The sequence below is a fragment of the Oryctolagus cuniculus genome, chromosome 9, assembly GCF_051225735.1.
Source record: "Oryctolagus cuniculus isolate XC-2025 breed Fujian yellow rabbit chromosome 9, ASM5122573v1, whole genome shotgun sequence".
NCBI lineage: Eukaryota > Metazoa > Chordata > Mammalia > Lagomorpha > Leporidae > Oryctolagus > Oryctolagus cuniculus.
This window is the reverse complement of record NC_142875.1, coordinates 116,198,804-116,220,972: the sequence shown is the minus strand read 5'-3', so window position 1 is coordinate 116,220,972 and position 22,169 is coordinate 116,198,804. Positions and strand designations below refer to the sequence as shown.

Here is a 22,169-nt window from a genome sequence, read left to right as displayed (position 1 = left end):
CAACATACATATTTTGAAGGAATACAAGCATTCAGATCAGAATACCAAAGAAACAGATTCTCTCTGCAGCTTCTAGGAGTCATACAGCACTTGAATTTAGCTTCATAAAACTCATTTCTGTACTTTCAATTTCTTAAAATTGATGGTCATTTGCTAGAGCAACTTTTGTAAGTTAACAACCATTGGGTCTGCGAAATGTAAATCTTTGAAATGCAATTGTACAGTGACCCATCTGAGATAAATATGCCATTGGGAAATTAAGAAATACTGAAGAAAAATTAACAGAAAACCATTCTCAACCCACTAACTCAATTAACTCAACAATTAGATGTTATCAAACCAAGCTGGAACACAAGCTTTGGTGAGAGTGTAGGAAGCATCTACTCTTATGCACTATTAATGGTAGTACAAATACCTATAATCCTAATAAAAGAACATTTTTCAAATGTAGTTAAAATAATTAGGAACACATATATTCCCAATTCTAGCAATTACACAACATATATATTCTCAGTTCTACCAATTCTATGCTTAGTAAATAGTTTTAAAAATTAACTAAGGACATATACAAGGATTTAATCACAATATTTATTCATCTCAATATGAATAAAATATTGAAAATAATATGAAGACAAAATAGAGTTTTAGGTAGCAATGTCATAATAAGTTATAAACAGGTAGGATCCAAGATGGCAGAATAGGGAAAAGACACACTTATTTGTAACCACAGAAAGATACCAGAAAAAGTGTCTCAGGGGGCAGCTGGAGAGAATTTTCACCAGAATACTGACAGAAGAGAATAAAGACTTAGGAACAACAAGGACAGTTTGCAGTACATAGCACCTTGCAGTCCACTGCCAGTGACTCCCACAGCTGGCAGAGGTGGGGAGATGCCATCTTCCCATAGCAAGGTCAGAGGAGGCTGCAGCAGACTGTGCACCAAGCTGATTTGTTTTGAGGGAGAACTCTGTGGTTCTCTCTGACATTGAGTCTGGGCTGGAGAGTTGGGAGGAGACAGGTCATCCACTTAGCTCTTCAAAGGGAGGCCATTTTGCTTCCTTGTCCTCTCCCCATTAAAGCATCAGACAGCTGGCTGAGGTGGAGTTCTAGCTGACCTCTCTCGGGTATGCAGCTCACTTGGGATGGGGAAGCTTGTAGGGCAGAGAATGGATCTCTTGAGACCTGTGAATGTGAGAGTCCTGTGATTGTGCAGGTTCTGCATAGGATGTTAAACTAAGAAACATGTGGCATGTGACATGTGGCTGGGTGTGGGGAGCAACTGGGAGCAACTCGGACTAGACTAAGTTACTGGAATTAAGACTTATTCTATGCATCTGCTTTCCCACAATATGGCGCTGAGAAGGGAAACAGCTTCTACACAGCTGCCTCCAGTTCAACCAATAAACTGTGGGACCTGCTCCTGATTGGAGGAGAGCAGCGTACTCGGCGTGTGGGCAGCCGAGTTGGGATTGGTGGAAGAGGACTATAAAGGAGGAGAGAGACGGCATGCACCAGGAACATCTAAGAGGAACATCTAAGGGGAACACCTGTGCAGCCCCCGAGAGAGCCGGCCGGTGGTGTGCTGCTCCCCCGTGGAAGTGGGGAAAGTGGCCAGGGGGAACCGCCCTTCCACGGAGGTGGAAGGGACGGTAGCCAACCCGGGAAGAACCAGCAGCAAACCCGGGGAGGGCCGAGCAGACGAAAGAACAGCGCAGGGTCCTGTGTTGCTCCTCCACGAAGACGGGGAGCGACATAATGGTGCCGTGACTTGGATTAGGAAACCTAGGAGGGAAGAAACGGGAAGAAATGGGAAAATATCGGAGAGAGAGACTAGAAGAGCCTAGGGGAAAGCCGGACGAAAAAGGTGCCGGAAGAAGCTATCGAAAGCCTAGGCATAGACTCGGATATGGACTGTGGGAAAGAAGTTAGGATTTAAAGTGAAAGCAAGAAGAAACTTAGACTCAGATACGGACTGCAGGTTGAAAGTGAAAGTGAAACCTATAAGAAACTTAGACTTGGATACGGACTGTGGGGAGAGGCCAGGAGAAATGAGGGAGGAATATTGTTGGAAGAAAACTTAGGGAAACATACCGGGTAGAGAAAAATGTTAGGGAGGATGTAGCCGCGAGTGCAGGCCGAGGCGGAGACGTAAGCCATCTTGGAATTCTTCAAGTCAGCCCGGAGAGCAAGAGGCGAAGATCTGGAACCAGAGGCAGAGACATGGGCCGCCAGGTTGGAATTCGCCAGGTTAGTCTGGGGAACTTGGATTGAATGCTAGTGGCGGAGACTTAAGCTACGCTGTGTGACTCGCGGAAGCCGCCGCGTGCAGAGAGAGCACGGGGCGTGAATAGATAGGGAACGCGGGGCTGGCGCGAGGCCGTGGTGCTGACGCGAAGGGCGTGGAGACCGCGGAGTGTGCGCGCGAAGCCGAGCCACGCAGAGCTGGGAGCCTGCCGGCGGGGCGAGGCGCCGGGAAGCCGCGCAGAGCAGTGAAGCTGCCGCGGGGCGAGGTGCTGAGAAGCAGCCTCAGGGCGGGCGCCGGGAAACCGCGGGGATAAGAGAAGCCGCGGGAAGTTTAGAAGTAAAATGAGAGAAATAGGAATGCTGGTAGATAGAAGTAAAATAGGAGAAACAGGAATACCCGGAGATAGAGAAACAGAAAAATAAGGCCTCCCCACAATATGGCAATGAGAGAGCTTGGATTCGGTCTGCCTGATTAGTGAGGCGATGAGCACCTGCAGGCGGCTAGCAGCTTATGCGCCGCAGGTCACCGAAGACAGGCACGTTATCAACACCAATAAGTCTCCCCACAATACGGCAATGAGAAGGCTTGGATTCGGTTTGCCTGATTGCTAGGGCTTGTAAGTACCTGCAGGCAGAGCAGAGCATGCGCTGCAGGGCACCGAACACAGGCACACATCAGCGCCTAAAAACCTCCTCACAATGTGGCGAAGAGAGGACCTGGATTCAGTTTGCCTGATTGATAGGACTTGTAAGAACCTGTGGGCAACTCTAGCAAGCAGAGCAGAGTGTGTGCCGCGGGGCACCGAAGACAGGCGCGTATCAACGCCAAAAATAAAAAGAAAGGGGGATCTGTGGGGAGCAACTGGGAGCAACTCGGACTAGACTAAGTTACTGGAATTAAGACTTATTCTATGCATCTGCTTTCCCACAATATGGCGCTGAGAAGGGAAACAGCTTCTACACAGCTGCCTCCAGTTCAACCAATAAACTGTGGGACCTGCTCCTGATTGGAGGAGAGCAGCGTACTCGGCGTGTGGGCAGCCGAGTTGGGATTGGTGGAAGAGGACTATAAAGGAGGAGAGAGACGGCATGCACCAGGAACATCTAAGAGGAACATCTAAGGGGAACACCTGTGCAGCCCCCGAGAGAGCCGGCCGGTGGTGTGCTGCTCCCCCGCGGAAGTGGGGAATGTGGCAGGGGGAACCGCCCTTCCACGGAGGTGGAAGGGACGGTAGCCAACCCGGGAAGAACCAGCAGCAAACCGGGGGAGGGCTGAGCAGCAGAAGAACAACGCAGGGTCCTGTGTCGTTCCTCCATGAAGACGGAGAGCGACAGCTGGGTCTATGGGCACTCACCAGCCCTGATTCTGGAAGCTCAGAACTTCTTTTGAATATTGCAAGGGACCCTGTGTAGAGCTCTGTGTTCACATTAAAGAACATACAGATGGTAAAACTATGAGAAGAAATAAATAACATTGAAAAATAAATGTAATTAAAATATCAGTAAAATGAGGAACTATTTTTTGAAAAAATAAAACTTATAAACCATTGCCCTACCTAATGAAGAAGTAAGGGGAGAAAACCCAAATTAATAAAAATCAAAGAGAAAAAGGAGATGTTACAGAGAAATAAAAAGAATCATAGGGAATTACTACAAACATATGCCAACAAATTGGAAACTCTAGAAGAAGTGGATAGATTTCTGGCACATACAATTTACCAAAATTTATATATGAAGACACAGAAAACCAAATAGACCAATAATCAGGATGGAGACTGAATCAGTAATAAAAACCTGGAACTGGATGGCTTCATGGATGAGTTCTATCAAACTTTACAAAGAAGTATTTTATCTAATACTTAAACTATTCAAAAGAATTGAAAGGAAGGGAAATCTTCTAGATTCTATGAGGCCACTATTACCTTAATTCTAAAAATTAAAAATACACAACAAAGAAAGAAAACTATAGGTCAATATCTCTGATTAACATAGTTTAAAATCCTTAACAAAATATAAGCTAATTAAATCCAACAACACATCAAAAAGACCACCCAGAAAGACCAAGTGGGATTTATCCAAGGGATGCAGGGATCATTCAACATATGAAAATCAATAAACGAAAATTACCAAATTGATGAATAAAAATCACTTGATTATCTCAATAGATACAGAGAAAGCATTTGATAAAATAAAACATCCTTTCATGATAAAAACCTTAAATTGTATATAGAAGGAACATACCTCAACACAATGAAGGCTGTAGAAGACAAACCAATAACCAGCTACATAGTGAAGGGGGAAAAGCTGAGTGCATTTCCACTAGGATACAGAACCCTACAAGGATGCCCATTCTCACCACTACTATTCAATATAGTTCTGGAAGTATTAGCCAGAGCCATTAGGCAAGAAAAATAAATCAAAGGGATACAAATGGGAAAGGAGAAAGTTAAATTATCCCTGTTTGCAGATGATATGATCCTAGATATAGGGGAAGAAAAAAAAACTCCAGTAAGAGATTACTGGAATTCATAAGAGAGTTTGTGAATGTTGTGATATAAAATCAGCACATAAAAATCAGTAACATCTGTATAAAATAACAATACCAGCACCAAGAAAGAACTTGTAAGATCAGCCCCATTCACAATAGCTACAAAACATTTTAACTACCTTTGGATAAAATTTAATCAAGGATGTGAAAGATCTCTGCAACAAAAATTACCAGACAGTAAGTATAAAGAAGACATAAATAAAAAAAATGGAAAATCTTCCACATTCATGGATTGGAGGAATTAATATCATCAAAATGTCCATGCTACCCAAAGCATGCAAATCCAATCAAAATACCAGGACATTCTTTTCATATCTAGAAAAAATTATTCTAAAAGTCATATGGAAAGACAAGAGACTTTGAATAGCTAAAGCAATCTTAAACAGTAAAAACAAAGCCAGCGGCATCACAATACCGGGTTTCAAGACATATCGCAGGGCAGTTCTAATCAAAATAGCCAGGTGCTGGCACAAAAAAAAAAAAAAAAAAAGAAGACATGTGGATCAGTGGAATATAACAGAAACCTCAGAAACTAATCTGCAAGTCTACAACCAACTAATCTTAGACCAATGAGCTAAACTCCTTTCCAAGAGAAAGGACGATCTCTTTAGAAAATGGCAATGGGAAAATGGAATCTTCTCATGCAAAAATATGAAACAAGTTGCCTACTTTACACCCTATACAAAAATCAACTCAAAATAGATCAAGGATCTAAAAGTAAGACCTAAACCCATCAAATTACTAGAGTAAAGCATAAAGGAAACACTGTAAGATATTGGCATTGGCAAAGAATTCTTGGATAAGATCCAGAAGCACAGGCAATAAAGTCCACAATAAAATTAGATTACATCAAACTAAGGGGCTTCTACACATCAAAGGTACATGCTACAAAGTAAAGAGGCAACAGACAGCATGGAAGAAAGTATTTGTAAACTATTCATCTGATAAAGGAATAACATCCAGAATATATAACGAACTCAAGTAACTGAACAATAACAAAACAATCGGGTTAAGAAATGGGCAAAAGGGGACTGGTACTGTAGTGTAGTAGATTAAGCCTCTGCCTGTGGTGTTAGCATCCCATATGGGTCCAGTTCCTATCTTGGCTGCTGTTCCTATCTCTTCCAATCCAGCTCTCTGCTTATGGCCTGGGACAGCAGTGAAAGATGGCTCAAATGCCTGGGCCCCTGCACTCACATTGGCCCAACTCTGGCGGGTGCAGATATTTGGAAAGTGAACCAGCTGATGGAATACCTCTCTTTGTGTGCCTCTCCCTCTCTCTGTAACTCTCTACTTCTCAAATTCATTAATTTAAAAAAAAGAAATGGGCGAAGGACATGGACAGTCACTTTAAAGGATGAAATACAAATAGACAACAGATACATGAAAAAATGCTTAGGATACCTAGCCAACAGAGAAATGCAAATAAAACCACAATGAAGTTTCTTCTTATCCCAGTTAGAATGGGTAACCATCAGGGCTGACCCTGTGGCAGAGTGGATTAAGTAGCCTCCCGCAGCACCTGCATCCCATATAGGCACTGGTTGCTGCACTTCCCTGACTGCTGCACTTCTGATTCAGCCCCCTAATAATATGCCTGGGAAGCCAACTGAAGATGCTTGGGGCCCTGCATCCTTGTGGGTGACACGGAGGAAGCTCCTGGATCCAGGCTTCAGCCTGGCCCATCCCTGGCTGTTGTAGCCATTTGGGCTACCTCTTGCCCTACCTCTCTGTAACTATAGCTTTCAAATAAATAAATCTTTTAAAAAAGAATGGCTATCATCTAAAAATAAAAAAAATAAGAAATGCTGTGAGAATGTGGTTATAAAGACACCCTAATGCATTGCTGGTAGAAATGTAAGCTGGTACAACCATTATGGAAGACAATATGGAGATTCCACAGAAAACTAAAAATAAATCTACTATATGATCCAGCCATCCCACTCCTGGGGATATATCGAAAGGAAATGAAATCAGCAAATGCTTACAGCAATTTAATTCACATAGCTGGAATCAACTACATGTCTGGTATCAACCCAGATGTCCATCAACTGATGACTGGATAAAGAAAATGTGCTATACACACGACGGAATATTATTCAGCCATAAAAAGAATGAAATATCGTCTTTTGTGGTAAAATGGATGCAAGTGGAAACCATATGTGCTTAGCAAGATAAACCAGACTATGAAAAACAAATATCAGATATTTTCTAATTTCTACTAGCTATTATATAGAATACAAAAAACCTTAATGTATATGAGTGAAATTTACATCCTAGGATTTGATTATTGTTTAGCTCTTGTCTATATTCTTATGGAACAGTGGTCTTTCTACTTTCAGTTGTTGAACTCTTTATTTGATGGAGCATTAATCCTGTGATTATAAATTAAAAATATTTTATCACAAAAATTAGAAGAAAAAATGAAAAGAAGAAAGGAAGGAGGGGGGGAGGGAAGTATCATTATATTCTTCAAATTGTATCTATAAACACATGAAATCTATCCTGGCACCAATAAAAATAAGTTATGATCTGATAATAAGTGAATTATGTTAACAAATACTAACCAGTTGTAATAATATTATGAAAGTATAATTTCTCTCTTATTCCCACTCTTATATTTAACAGTGATCACTTTTCAGTTAAGTTTCAGCACTTAAGAAGAATTGTGTATTGATTACAGTATTCAACCAAAAGTATTAAGAAGAACAAACAAACAAAATACTAAGAGGGATAACATATTAAGCTGCTCATCAACAGGGTGAGGGCTGATCAAGTCACCGTTTCTCATAGTGTTCATTTCACTTTAACAAGAGAGGGAAGAGATGTGCAATTCGGGACACGATCAAGTTGACTTAACTCAAACGGTAGAGTTAGAAACATACCAGGGGATTCCAATTCAATCCCACCAAGGTGGCATGTACCAATGCCATCTCACTAGTCCCAGTGATCAATTTCTGTTCACAACTGATCATAATGATAGGACTAAGAACCAAAGGGATCACATAAACAAGAATAGTGTCTGCAAATACTAGCTGATAGAATAAAAAAGGGAGAGAATGATCCCACATGGGAAGTGAGATACACAGCAGACCCATAGAATGGCAGATGTCCTAAACAGCACTCTGGCCTCAGAATCAGCCCTTAAGGCATGCGGATCCGGCTGAAATGCCCATGAGAGTATTTCAGGCATGGACAGCCAAGACACTCTGGGGAAAAAAAAAAAAAAACCTAAATGAAAGGTCTCTGCGAGTGAGATCCCAGTGGAAAGAACGGGTCATCAAAGAAGGAGGTACCTTTCTCTGAAGGGAGGAGAGAACTTCCACTTTGACCAATGGCCTTGTCTAAATATGATCAGAGTCGGTGAACTCAGGGGGCTTCCATAGCCTTGGCAGTCATGACAAGAGCCTCGGGTGATTACTGAGGCCATAAACAAGAGTGTCAATTTGTTAAGTCAACAACAGGAGTCACTGTGCACTTACTCCTCATGTAGGATCTTTGTCCTGAGTGTGCTGTACATTGAGATTTAATGCTATAACTAGTACTCAAACATTATTTTTCACTTTATGTTTCTGTGTGGGAGCAAACTGTTGAAATCTTTACTTAATGTATACTAAACTGATCTTCTGTAAAAAAAAAAAAAAAGAAAAAAGAAAAAGAAAAGAAATTATCAATTCCCAACTTGACTCTCACTGGGATTAAACATGACAATAGGTCTGATCTGATTTCATCATCATTTAAAAAATCATCTATTATTTTTCACTTTATGTTTCTGTGTGGGAGCAAACTGTTGAAATCTTTACTTAATGTATGCTAAACTGATCTTCTGTATATTAAGAGAATCAAAAATGAATCTTGATGTGAATGGAAGGGGAGAGGGAGTGGGAAAGGGGAGGGTTGTGGGTGGGAGGGACGGTATGGGGTGGAAGCCATTGTAATCCATAAACTGTACTTTGGAAATTTATATTCATTAAATAAAAGTTTAAAAAAACACCTGGTAACTAAAAAAAAAAGAAAGTATAATTCCTTTTAAAAATGTTTAAGGTAAGCTTTTTAGAAAAATAAAGCAAGATACAGTATCTATAATCAGCCATTTTGTACTATATATATTTTATATAAGGATTATCTATAAACACAGTTTGGAAAATATTCATCACCACAGTAAACTAATGACTAACATTTTTATATCATAATTGAATTCCAGTGCCTCTTCTAAGTATTATATATATTAATTTTATCCTCAAATAAAACTTATACAGTAAGTACTATTATTAGTCTCCATTTTATAGTTGAGGATATCAGGCCTAGGAAGTTTAATTTGTTCAAATTGATGTAAAAGATGAAGAGTGATCTAGAATTTTTCCTTGTTAATCAATGTTCAGAATCTGCCTGCCTATCAGTTGAGCAGTACTGCTGCTTCTCCAAATAGGGGCTAATCTGAATTTTCTAATTTTGATATAAAAATTATACCTATTATGCATTATATGCATATCATTCAATCATTATCAAAATCTTATGAAGCAATATAATAATCATTCTGTTCTGCATAATCTCAGAGAGGTTAAGAAATATTTTCACAACTATTCAGCTACTAACTGTAAGATCAAATTCATTCACCTGAATCCAGGGTAACTGTTCTTTACTACTATTTCAGGCTGCCTTAATCAGTGCATTTTTTGAAAAATTCCTTAAAAGGAAAAATAAAAATCTCCCTTTCTGGCCTCAAGGTCAAAGAATTCAGCATAGCATTTGATGCAATGTGAAAACAATGATGCTATGTACATCACAGACTCAGTTAATATTGAGTCTTTTTCACTAAACCATCCACTTTGGGCACAGGCGGAACACAATACATGTGAATTTCACTTTAACTAATGCATTTCCAATATAAAATCCTAGTAACAAGATTTGAACTTAATTGTTCCTAATGGGAACAATGCTAATTGCATAATATAAAGGAGTCAAGCTGTCTACTCATGCACAGGGATCAATGGATAAGCAGTAGAAAGGAAATTTTCAACTAACTGCTTTATAACAAGGGTGATCTATTAATTCATTCTGCATGAAGGCCCATCTATTTTACTTTTTCAAAATACCTTAGGTTTAGATAAGTGATTGAAACAACTTGCATTGTACAACTGTGTAAAACACTTGCTTTTCTTTATGTAAGTATGTGTCGAGATCTGTGATAATATTTCAGGACTGTCTGAGGAGTAGTTACACATTTAAGAATGTCTAACATGATTTTCACATGATAAATTTCTTAGAACTCTCTTTCCTTGGGGTTTATTTTTTCAGCTTTTAATGAAGATAAGAGCTCACAGACTACAAATTTGAAAGCTTAAAGCAATGCTACCCTAAAATTTACACAGAAAGACAAGAGATCTTGAATAGCGAAAGCAATCTTAAACAAAAAAAAAACAAAGCCAGAGGCATCACAGCACCAGATTCCAAGAGATATGACAGGGCAGTTATAATCACAACACCCTGGTACTGGCAGAAGAATAGACATATGGACAAGTGGAACAGATTAGAGACCCTGGAAATTAATTAATGCAATTACAACCAACTAATCTTTCACAAAAAAGCTAAAATCACTCCTTAGAGAAGGGAGTTTCTTCAACAAAAGGTGTTGAGAAAATCTGATCTGCACATGCAGAAGTATGAAGTAAGACTCTTACCTTATATCCTATATAAAAATCAACTCACGGTGACTCAAAGATATAAACCTAAGATCTGAAACCACCAAATTAACAGAGGAAAACAGGGGAAGCACTGCAAGACATTGACATTAGCAAAGGCTTCTTGGATAAGATCCCAGAAACACAGGCAATAAATGCAAAAGTTGGCAAATGGGATTCCATCAAGCTAAGAAGCTTCTACACATCAAAGGAAACACTCAACAAAGCAAAGAGGCAACAGAATGGGAGAAAATATTTGTGAACTATTCATCTGATGAGGTCATAATATATAAAATATATAAGGAGCTCAAGAAACCCAACATCAAAACAAATAATCCCTTTAAGAAATGTGCAGTGGACATTAACATGAATTTTTTTTAAAGATTTATTAACTTATTTGAAAGTCAGAGATACAGAGAGAAGGGGTGAGAGAGAATGAGAGAGAGAGAGAGAAAGAGAGAGAGAGAGAATGAGAATGAATCTTCTATCTGCTGATTCACTCTCCAAAAGACTGCAAGGGCTGAAGCCAGGAACTTTATCTGGATTTCACACATGGGTGCAGGGGACCAGGGTCTGGGACCATCATCCTCTGCTTTCCCAGGCATATTTGCAGGGAGCTGAATCAGAAGTGGTGCAGCTGGGACTCAAACATGCACCTGTATGGGATGCCAACACTGCAGGCAGAGGCTTAACTTTCTATGCCACAATGGCAGCCCAGGAATTTTTCCAAGGATGAAATATAATAGGCCTACACACACACACACACACACACATATATATATATGCTGAGGATCACTAGCCATCAGAAAATGCAAATATAAACCATATGAAACTTCCCCTCACTCCAGTTGGAATGGCTGTCATCCAAGTCAAAAACTAACAAATGCTGGTGAGAATATAGTGAGAAAAGCACTCTAATATACTTTGGTGGGAATGTAAATTAGAACAATCATTATGGAAATCAGTATGGCGATTCAATTTATCCAAAATAAATGGAATCAGAATATGAAAGGGTTATCTGTATCCCAATGTTTATACAGCTCAATTCACAATAGCTAAGATATGGAATCAACCCAGATGTTCATCAGCTGATGACTAGATAAAGAAAACATGGTATATATACATCATGTCACTTAACTCTAAAAAAGCATGAAATCCTGTCTTTTGCAACAAAATGGATGCAACTGGAAACCATTATGGTTAGTGAAATAGCTAGTCCCCAAAACAAATACATTTTCTTTGATTTGTAGCTAATATATAGAGTACAAAAATGTAATGTATATGAGTAAAATTGACATCTTGAGACTTTATTATTGTTTATAGCCTTTGTATTCCTGTGAAGCAGTGGTTTTTCTACATTCTACGTGTTGAATTTTTTGTTTAGTGGGGGATTAAGCCTGTGACTGTAAAGTAAATTGAAAGTATATAATTGTAAAAATAAAAAGGGAAAAAAGGAAGGAAGGAAGAAAGGAGGAAGGGTCAAGCAGGCAGGTGGGATTTTGTGCTTAAAATTTAATATATTAATATATGAAATCTGTTTTCCTTGTATAAATAAAAAGAATTTTAGAAAGATGACCACTTAATAGCTCATGAGTCTGCAAGTCAAAAGTCCTACCATGGTATGGCTGGGTCCTCTGCTCAGGCTTTCACGGGGAGTGGAGTCAAAACATTTACCATACTGAGCACTCATCAGGAGGCTCTGAGGAAAAAACTGCTCCCAAGCTTGTTCAGACTGGGAGAATGTAATTCTTTTTGGTTGGAAGACTGAGGTCTCCATTTCCTTAGTGACTACTAATTGGATGCCATTTTCAACAAGAGGTCTATAAGAGGCCATTACCTTTCCTTGTAGCCTCTTCCATCCTCTTTTCTTATGATTTTTTTTTTATTTGACAGATAGAGTTATACAGTGAGAGAGAGAGAGAGAGAGAGAGACAGACAGACAGACAGACAGAGAGAAAGGTCTTCCTTCCGTTGGTTCACCCCCAAAACGGCTGCCACGGCCGATGCGCTGCACCGATCCAAAGCCAGGAGCCAGGTGCTTCCTCCTGGTCTCCCATGTGGGTGCAGGGTCCCAAGCACCTGGGCCATCCTTCACTGTTCTCCTGGGCCACAGCAGAGAGCTGGATTGGAAGAGGAGCAACCGGGACTAGAACTCAGTGCCCATATGGGATGCCGGCACCGCAGGTGGAGGATTAACCAAGTGAGCCATGGCGCCGGCCCCATCCTTTTCTTATTTTTTAATATTTGTTTTTATTTAATAGGCAGAGTTAGAGAGAGAGGGAGAGCCAGACATAAAAACAGCTTCCATTTGCTGGTTCACTCCCAAAAAGCTGTAAAGTCTGGAGCTGGGCCACACCAAAGCCAGGAGCCAGGAACTTCTCCAGGTCTCTCATGTGGCTGCAGGGATCTAAGGGCTTAGGCCATCCTCTTCTTCTTCCCCAGGTACATTAGTAGGGAGCTGGACTTGAAGTAGAGCAGTTGGGACTTGAACTAGCAATTATATGGGATGCCAGCACTTCAGGTGGTGGCTTAACTTGCTACATCACAGCGCAGGCCCTGGCCTGTTCTATTTTCAAAGTCAGTCATGAGCATCTCATTCTTCTTAAACTTTATATTTTCATATTTATTTTTCTGCGAGCTGGGGGGAGACTCTCTTCTCAGTTGATTAGTTAGTCCCATTCAGATTAATTTGCATATTGCCACAGAATGAAACACCATCACATGAGTCATCTCACTATATTCACAAATATGTCCTGCACTCCAAGGTGGGGGGTTTCACAAGGATCAGAGTCACTGGAGTTCATTTTAGAATTCTGCCTCTGCATCTGCTTAGCACTTATGACACTAATTGATTTGAACAATCATCCAACATTTTCAATAAGTGTTCTTAGATATAATGAGCATCTACAAGTTGTCAGAAGTATAATAAGCATTTGATGTCACAAGAGTAACCCCATACAGTCTATTTAGGCATCTTGGTTTACTCAGTGGCTCATCATATTGGCAATTTTGGGGGGTTGTGAAAATTATCTTTGTTCTTAAATAATACATTTGTCTGGAAAGCTATTGCTTCATATTAACATTTATTTCATTCTGCAAAAGGTGTTATATATAAAAATGTTCCATCTACTCTTGGAAATTAAAAATATTTGCAAGGTCTAAATAAGCTATTCCTTACATTCACCCGGTCTCTCATATCTATTGAACTAACATACTGTGGAGAAGAAGCAGGTAGTATATAAGAACAGGAAGGCTAGCCCATGTCAGTTAAAATGTGTAAGTCTCATCTTCTGAACTTTGATGCAAAATAAATTGTTAACTTTAAAAACAAAAGAAAACTGTGAAAGAAGTGGCAGGTGTAGGAGTTTGAAAATCTTGTAATCTATTCTTTTAAAAAAATTAACACATATGTGCACATTTAGACTCTACTTAAATAGTGCCAAACTTTGATTAGATTTTACTTATATAAAAGTCTTGAAGGTATAGAAAGAGAAAATGGGTTAGAAGGCCTATTCAATGAAGTAATTATAGAACACAACTAGTTTGGAGAAAGAAAAGGGCATCTAAGTGCAGGAAGCACATAGCATTCCTATTAGACATGAGCAGAAAAGATCTTCATCATGACACACTATAGTCAGACTTTCAACAGCAAAACATAAGAAAAGATTCTAAAATTGCATGAGAGAAACATAAATTACATTCAAAGATCTCCAGTTAGACTCACAATATACCTCTCATCAGAAACCCAACAGGGTAGGAAACACTCCAAGGCTTAAAACAACAAAAACAAAAACAACTGCCAAAGCTCTTATTTATGAATGAAGGTGAAATAAAGACCTTCCATAATAAACAGAAATAGGAAGAATCTGTCACTACTCATCCAGCCTTACAAAAGATACTTAAGGATGTGTTACACACAGAAACACATAAATCAAGTCATCATTAGGAAATAATGTGAAGGCAGAAAATCTCCCAGTAAAATTACAAATGGAATCCAAAACACACTATAGGAATATTTAAAAATGTATTAACAGATACCACAGAATTAAAAAGAATTATCAGGAATTACTACAAAAAGCTGTATACCAACAAATTGGAAAATCTAGAAGAAATGGAAAGATTCCTGGAAACACACAATCTACCAAAATTAAGTCATGAAGACACAGAAAACCTAAACACCCTAATTACCAAGATGGAGATTAAATAAATGATAATGACCTCCTTCCCTTCAACAAAGAAAAGCCCTGGACTAGATGGCTTCACTGCTAAATTCTAGCAGTATATAAAGAACAACAAATTCCAATTCTTCTCAAGCTATTTAAAACAATTGCAAGGAAGGGAATCCTCCTAAACTCTTTCTATGAAGCCTGCATCACCTTAATTCCTAAACCAGAAAAAGGTACAAGAGAGAAAGAGAACTTCAGATGCAAAAATTCTTAACCAGATACTAGCTAATCAAATACAACAACACATCAGAAACATCATTTACCTGGATCAAGTGGGATTTATCCATGGTATGCAAGAGTGTTTCAACATTCACAAAACAATAAATGTGATAAATCACATGAACAAACTAAAGAACAAAATCCATATTATTATTTCAATAGATGCAGAGAAAGCATTTGATAAAATACATTTTTTTCATGATGAAAACCTTAAGAAAACAGGGTATAAAGGAATATTCCTCAGCAAAATCAAGGCAATTTATGACAAACCCATAGCCAGAATCTTATTAAATGGGGAAAAGTTGGATAATTCTCACTAAGATCTGGAAGCAGACAAAGATGCCTACTCTCACCATTGCTATTTAATATAGTCCTGGAAGTTTTAGTTGGAGCCATGAGGCAAGAAAAAGAAATCCAAAGGACACAATTACAAAGAAGAAAGTTAATCTATCCTTATTTGCAGATGGCATGATTCTATTTATAGGGAAACCAAAAGACTCCACTAAGAGACTGTTTGAACTCATAAAAAGAGTTTGGTAAAGTGGCAGGATATAAAATTAACATACAAAAATTAATAGCTTTTGTATACTCAGAAAATGCCATAGCTGAGAAAGAACTTCTAAGATCAATCCAATTCACAATCACTCCAAAAATTTAAACATATTAGAATAAATTTAACCAAGGAGCTCAAAACCTCAATGATGAAAATTATAAAACATTAAAGAAAAAATTAGAATATGGCACACACACAAAAATGGAAGAATCTTCCATGTTCATGGATTGGAAGAATTAATATCTACAAAATGTCCATACTATTGAAAGCAAATTGCAGATTCAATGTGTGCCCAATCAAAATATGAACAACATTCTTCTCCAATCTAGAAAAAAAAACATGGTAAAATTCAAACGAAAACAAAAGCAACTGCAAATAGCTAAAGCAATCATAAACAACAAAAACAAAGCCTGAGGCATCATAATACCAGATTTCAAGATATACTACAAGGCAGTTATAATGAAAAACATCCTGGTATTGGTTTAAAAAAAAGAAGAAGAGAAAGAAAGAAGGAAGAAAGAAGAAGGAGAAGGAGGAGAAAAAGGAGAAAGAAGGAGAAAGAGGAGGAAGAAGAAGGAGAGACCAATGGAACAGAACAGAAACTCTAAAAATCCGTCCATCCATGCATCTACAACCAACTTATCTTTGACAAGGGAGCTAAGATTAGTAACTGGAGAAAGACAGTCTCTTCAACAAATGGTGCTGGGAAAACTGGGTATTCTCATGCAGAAGTATGAAACAAGATCCCTACCTTACACAAAAATCCACTCATAATGGATCAAGGATCTAAATCTATGACCCAATCCTATCAAATTACTAGAGAACATTGTGGAAATCTGCAAGACATTGGCATAGGCAAAGACTCCTTTGAAAAGACCCTAGTAGCACAGGTAGTCAAGCCAAAAATAGACAAAAGAGATTACATCAAGCTAAGCAGCTTCTGAATTACAATGAAAACACTCAGGAAACAGAAGAGGAGACTGAAATATTGGGAGGAAATATTGCAAATGATGTAACTGATAATGGGACCTATAAAGACCTCAAGAAACTCAACAACAAAAAACAAAGAATCCAGTGAAGAAATGGGCAAAGAACTTGAACACAAATGGCTATATTAGTTTGCATCACCACCAATAGTGCATTAGGGTACCTTTTCCCTCACATCCTCGCCAGCATTTATTATTTGTTGATTTTTGTATGACAGCCATTGAAACTGGGGTGAGGAGAAACTTTATCGTGGTTTTGATTTTCGTTTCTCTTATGGCTAGTTATCCTGAGGATTTTTTCATGTCTGTTGGTCAATTGAATTTTTTGATGATTCGAATGTGCTGATTTTGTCCCACTAGATTACTACATTCTTTTTAACTGAAAACCAGTGTATAAAGAGTTGTCTGTGTGTTTTACTATTCATATATTTATTTATTTATTTATTTATTTAGAGAGAGAGAGAAATATCTTCCATATGGTGGTCCACTCCCCAGGACCACCTGGTCTCCCGCAAAGGTAGCAGGAGCCTAAACACTTGGGCCATCCTCTGCTGCTTTCCTAGGCCACTAGCAGGGAGCTGGATCAGAAGTGATCCATTATCATTCAGATATTCAACCGCTCTACAAAAACCTGTAAGGCCACCTCATGACCTTATTTTTTTTCTCCCTATATACACTTACAACCATACTGGCTTCTCACACTCCGTCTACCTTGCTAAAAACAGCTTTGATACCTTTGCACTCACTGTTTTCTTGACATGGAATACTCTTTACCCTTCATCTTTATGGCTTGCTCCCTCAAATGTCTTCACTCAAATGTCTTCTCCTTGGAGAAGTCTCCCTGGAAAGCCCATCTGCATTTGTACCACTTCCCCCAATACAATTCCAAGTTTTGATGATCACAATAAAGCATGTTCACATATCTTTTTTATCTTGCTTATTGTTCATTGTTCACACTACAATATAAGCTCCATAAGAGTGTAAAGTTTGTTATACTATTATTTTCATTATTTTGTTTACTGCTGTATCACTAGCACTTAGGTCAGCACTTAAAATACAATAGTAGGCAGGGGCTGGCATTGTGGTACAGTGAGTCAAACCATTGCCTGGAATGTTGGCATCCCATGTGGGTGCCAGTTCAAGTTGTAGCTACTATACTCCTGATCCAGCTGCCTCCTAATGGCCTGGGGAATGCAGTATAAGGTGACCCTAGTGCATGAGTCCCTGCCACCCACATGAGAGACCCTGATGAAGCTCCTGGCTTCAGCCTGACTCAGCCTTGGCCACTGAGGCTATCTGAGGAGCTATCTAACAGTGATGGAAGACCTCTCTATCTAGCCCTCCCTCTCTGTAACCCCTTCAAATAAGTAAATAAATCTTGAAAAACAGTATGCATTCATTAAATATTTCCCAAATTAACTAAAGGAATTAATTAATGAAAAATACTAATTTCTACTTGATAGAAGAAATGAATAGAAAAACTATTTCGAAACGATGTATGCAATAGCATTTGTGTGGCACTTAAAATCACAAGGAGTTTTACAATAATAATGTGCTAAGCAGTGAAGTGGAATTCAGCCAATTCTCAGCTCTTACAACAAATGGGAGTAAACCTTGGCATGGAATATTCTAGATGGCAGATATCTGACAACATTCACATTAGGCACCCAGTCAGAACATTAATTAAAATTTACATTTAAAAGTTAATTGAGCTGCATTCATTTACATAAATTATTCCAATAGCAAGTTATTTCCTTTTTTAATTAAAATGAATAAACAGTTGTCAAACAATATCTTTTTGTTGTTTCAAAATAGCTTGTCAGAATCAACACCTGTAAGAGAATTCCTAAGTATGCTTTTTGATATGTTTAAAATTGGCAATAACCTCAAGAAGAGAGCTCCATTTAAGCTGTATGATGAACCTGAAGTCTAATGTTTATACTCTGAATCTGAAAGTCACTCATTAAGTGTTCCCATCCCTGTACTTTTTCATCATATACTCCAAGAAAACAAAATTAGTGAGTAATTCTCAGGTGTATATATTAACTCAAGAATTATATGTGTACAAAAGTATAGTAATTGAAACAGTGTGGTCCTGGCATGAAACCAGACAAACAGAAAAAGAGAACATAATAATTAGCCTGGAAATAGAAACAAGTACATATAAGGTAAACTAATTTTTGACAAGGGCATCAAGAATAAACAGGAAAAAGTCTCTTCAACAAATGTTGGGAAAATTGAATATCCACATGTAAAAGAACAAAATTTGATCTTACAGCATGCACAAAAATTATCTCAAAATGGAATAAAGACTCAAAGGTAGGATCTGAAACAATAAAAATGCCAGAGGAAAAATAAGGGAAAAGCGTCTTTGTAATGGCCATGGCAATGATTTTTTGAGATTACACCAAAAGCTCAGGGAGAAAAAGCAAAAACCAACAGGTAAGAGTATATCAAACTCAAAAGCTTCTGTATAGCAAAGCAAACAACAATATGAAAAGGCAGCCTATAGTTTAGGTGAAAATATTTGCAGATCATATATCTTAAAAGGGGTTAATATCCAATATACATAAAGTAGTTTATTTTTTACTTGTTGAACTCTTTCGTTAGTGGATCATTAAGCCTGTGAGTAAAAAGTAAACAAAAATGCATTATCACAAAATTATAAAAGAAAGAAAGAAATCATAGGGAGGAGTACAGTATCACTATATTCTTAGAATTGTATCTATGAACTTTTTTATATTAACAAAAATAAATTTAAAAGAATATATACCCAATAGCAAGAAAAAAGATATCCTGACTAAAAAGTGGTCCAAGAACCTGAAAATTTCTCCAAAGACAACTTACAAGTGGTCAACAGATATATTAAAGTGCTCCCAAATCACAAATTAATATGGAAATAAAAAAGAAAATCAAAGTTACATATTACTTCATAATTGTTGAGAAGGCTATTATCAAAAGATAAGAAGCAAGTTTTGACAAGGGTGTGGAGAAAAGAGAAGCTCCTGGCTTCTTGTACATGACTTCCTTGTACATGACTGGTGAAAATATAGATTAGTACAGACTTTATAAAAATCATACAAAGTTCCTCAAAAATCAAAAACAGAGCTATCCACCCTCTGTGTGTATAATCAAAGAAATGAAACTAGCAATTAGCATCTTATACTCACATTCATTACCATAGTCTAGCAACAAAATCAACCCAAGTTTCTTTCCATACAGGAATGAATAAGAAACTCCACTACAAACAAGATATAGACAATGAAATATCATTCAGCCTTAAAAAAGGAAACATCACCATTTTGACAACATAAAGGAACCTGGAGGACATAATGTTTAGCGAAATAAATCAGACATGAAGAAAAAATCCTGCATGTTCTCACTTATATATGGGACCTAAACATAAGTCCAACACAGGAAGAGAGAACAGAACAGAGATTATCAGGGGCAAGAGAAGGGCACTTGCAGATGGAATTCAAAAGGGACAAAGCTGTAGTTATGTTGGATAAGTAAGCCTAGAGATCTAATGTATGGATAATGACTACAGTTAATATTGTACTATATATTGGAAATTTGCTTAGCAAGTACATTTTAATTGCCTTTTCCATAAAAGAGGGAGATGTTTGTGAGAAATAGATATATCCATTTTCTTGCAGGGGTGGGGGACATCTCACCCACGATTCAGATGAGGCCCATGAAATCATTTGGTTTGGCTCTGCCAAGGTAGCCACAGGTGGGACTCAAAATTTACAAATCTATAGCAGATTAATTTTTAAGTTGGTAATTTAGTATGACCTGCGAATGATGCTATAAATATCCAAATGGTCAATGATAGGGAAAAGGCTCCCAAGCCCTACTATGTATATCAAGACATTTCTTTAACTTAAATATATAAAATAAAAACAAAAAGTATGTGATATTCTTTGATATTGATATATTACATTATAAAACATAAAATTAAATGTTAAGAGAAAAAGGAAATACTGTTAAAATACTAATTGTTATATATTAATGAAAAGATCACTTGTTGCTCTAAAAATCATTATTAACACTATTTAGTAAATTATATTATAGAATATTTTCCATTCTAAGTTTTTAGTTTACCATTTTATGGTACTGAGTTTCCTGAGCCTCATCTTCAGAAAGATTCATCACAATGATGCAGAGTCCAAGGGGATAAAATGCACCATAATTTGCATTAATATCACTGATTTTAAGATAATTTAAAATATCACCTAACAGTTAAGCAAATAAAAATTTGCTAAAGATTTTCAAGGTTACCTAATACCTACAAGTTGTAGAAACTAGTAGAATTTACTGTACCTTTATACTTATAACCTCTTTATCTGGAAGATTATAGCAATTTAGAAAACTGTCTCCAAGTAATTTTAAGGTAATAACTCTCAGGTAATTCTTTCACACAGTTTTTGTCAACAAATTCATTTAATATGAAACATATCCAAATAAGCATAAAATTTTGAAAATATTCCTCTGCAGCACATTTGGAAAAATAACAGTTGCTTTTTCAGTACTGTGAAAAATTATATTTATGTTGAAGATGCACATAGAAAAAAGTTGTGTGTGTGTGTGTGTGAGAGAGAGAGAGAGAGAGAGAGAGAAAGTATGGACATTTTGATGATATTGATTTTTCTAATCGATGAACACGGAAAATTTTTGTTTTTTTTATGTTTCTTCTATTTTTTCTTGAATGTTTTATAATTCTCATAGAGATTTTTATGTCCTTGGTTAAATTTATTCCAAGGTGTATATGTATATATGTATGTATTTATTTATTGCAGCTATTATGAATGGGATTGACCTTAGAAAGTTCTTTCTCAGCCATGAAATTGTCTCTGTATATAAAAGCTATTTTTTTCTGTTAATGTGATGTATCACATTGATTGATTTGCAAATGTTGAAATATCCTTGCATACCATGGATAAATCCCACTTTGTCTGTGTGAATGATCATTCTGATGTGTTGTTGGATTTGATTGGCTAATATTTTGCTTAGAATTTTCTGCATCTATGTTCATCAGGGAAACTGGTCCATATTTTTCTTTCTCTGTTGTATCTTTCTGGGTTTAGGAATTATGCTGATGTTAGTTTAATAGAAAGAATTTGGGAGGATTCCCTCCCTTTCAATTGTTTTGAATAACTTTAGAAGAATTGGAGTTAGTTCTTTAAATGCCCAGTAGAATTCAGCAGTGAAGCCATCTGGTCCTGTGATTTTCTTTTTTGGGAGAGTCTTTATTACTGATTCAATTTCCTTCTTGGTAATGGATCTGTTAAGGTTTTCTTTGTCTTCATGGCTCAATTTAGGTAGGTTGTGTGTGTCCAGGAATCTATCCATTTCTTCTAGGTTTCCTGGTTTGTTGGCATATAGTTCTTTGTAGTATTCCTGATGATTCTTCTAATTTCTGTGGTATCTGTTGTTACGTTTCCTTTTACATCTCTTATTGATTTTGGTATTTTCCCTTTTTTTTTTCTTTTTGGTTATTTGTGCCAATGGTATATCAATTTTATTTAAAAAAAAAAACCTCCTCATTTAGCTGATCTTTGGTTTGTTTTTCTAGTTTTATTTTGCTGATTTCTTCTCTAATTTTTTATTTTTTCCTACTAAATTTGGGTTTGGTTTGTTGTTTTTTTTTCCAGGTCTTTGAAATGCACTGATAGCTCATTTATTTGGTGCCTTACCAATTTCATTATGTAG

At 37.4% G+C, this 22,169-nt stretch overlaps 1 protein-coding gene across 4 annotated transcripts in view; it reads right to left on the bottom strand.

The window, feature by feature from the left end:
• PIK3C2G (phosphatidylinositol-4-phosphate 3-kinase catalytic subunit type 2 gamma) overlaps positions 1 to 22,169 on the bottom strand; it is a 403,205-nt gene that overhangs the window by 173,895 nt on the left and 207,141 nt on the right. Inside the window, exon 19 of one of the 4 annotated variants that reach the window (XM_089303890.1) lies at positions 990 to 1,182. The exons of the other annotated variants lie outside the window; for them this stretch is intronic. Coding sequence (XP_089160016.1) covers positions 1,134 to 1,182 — 49 coding nt within the window. The 3' untranslated portion in view covers positions 990 to 1,133. Of the gene's footprint in view, positions 1 to 989; positions 1,183 to 22,169 lie in introns of those variants that run through there. 4 annotated transcript variants of the gene reach the window in all.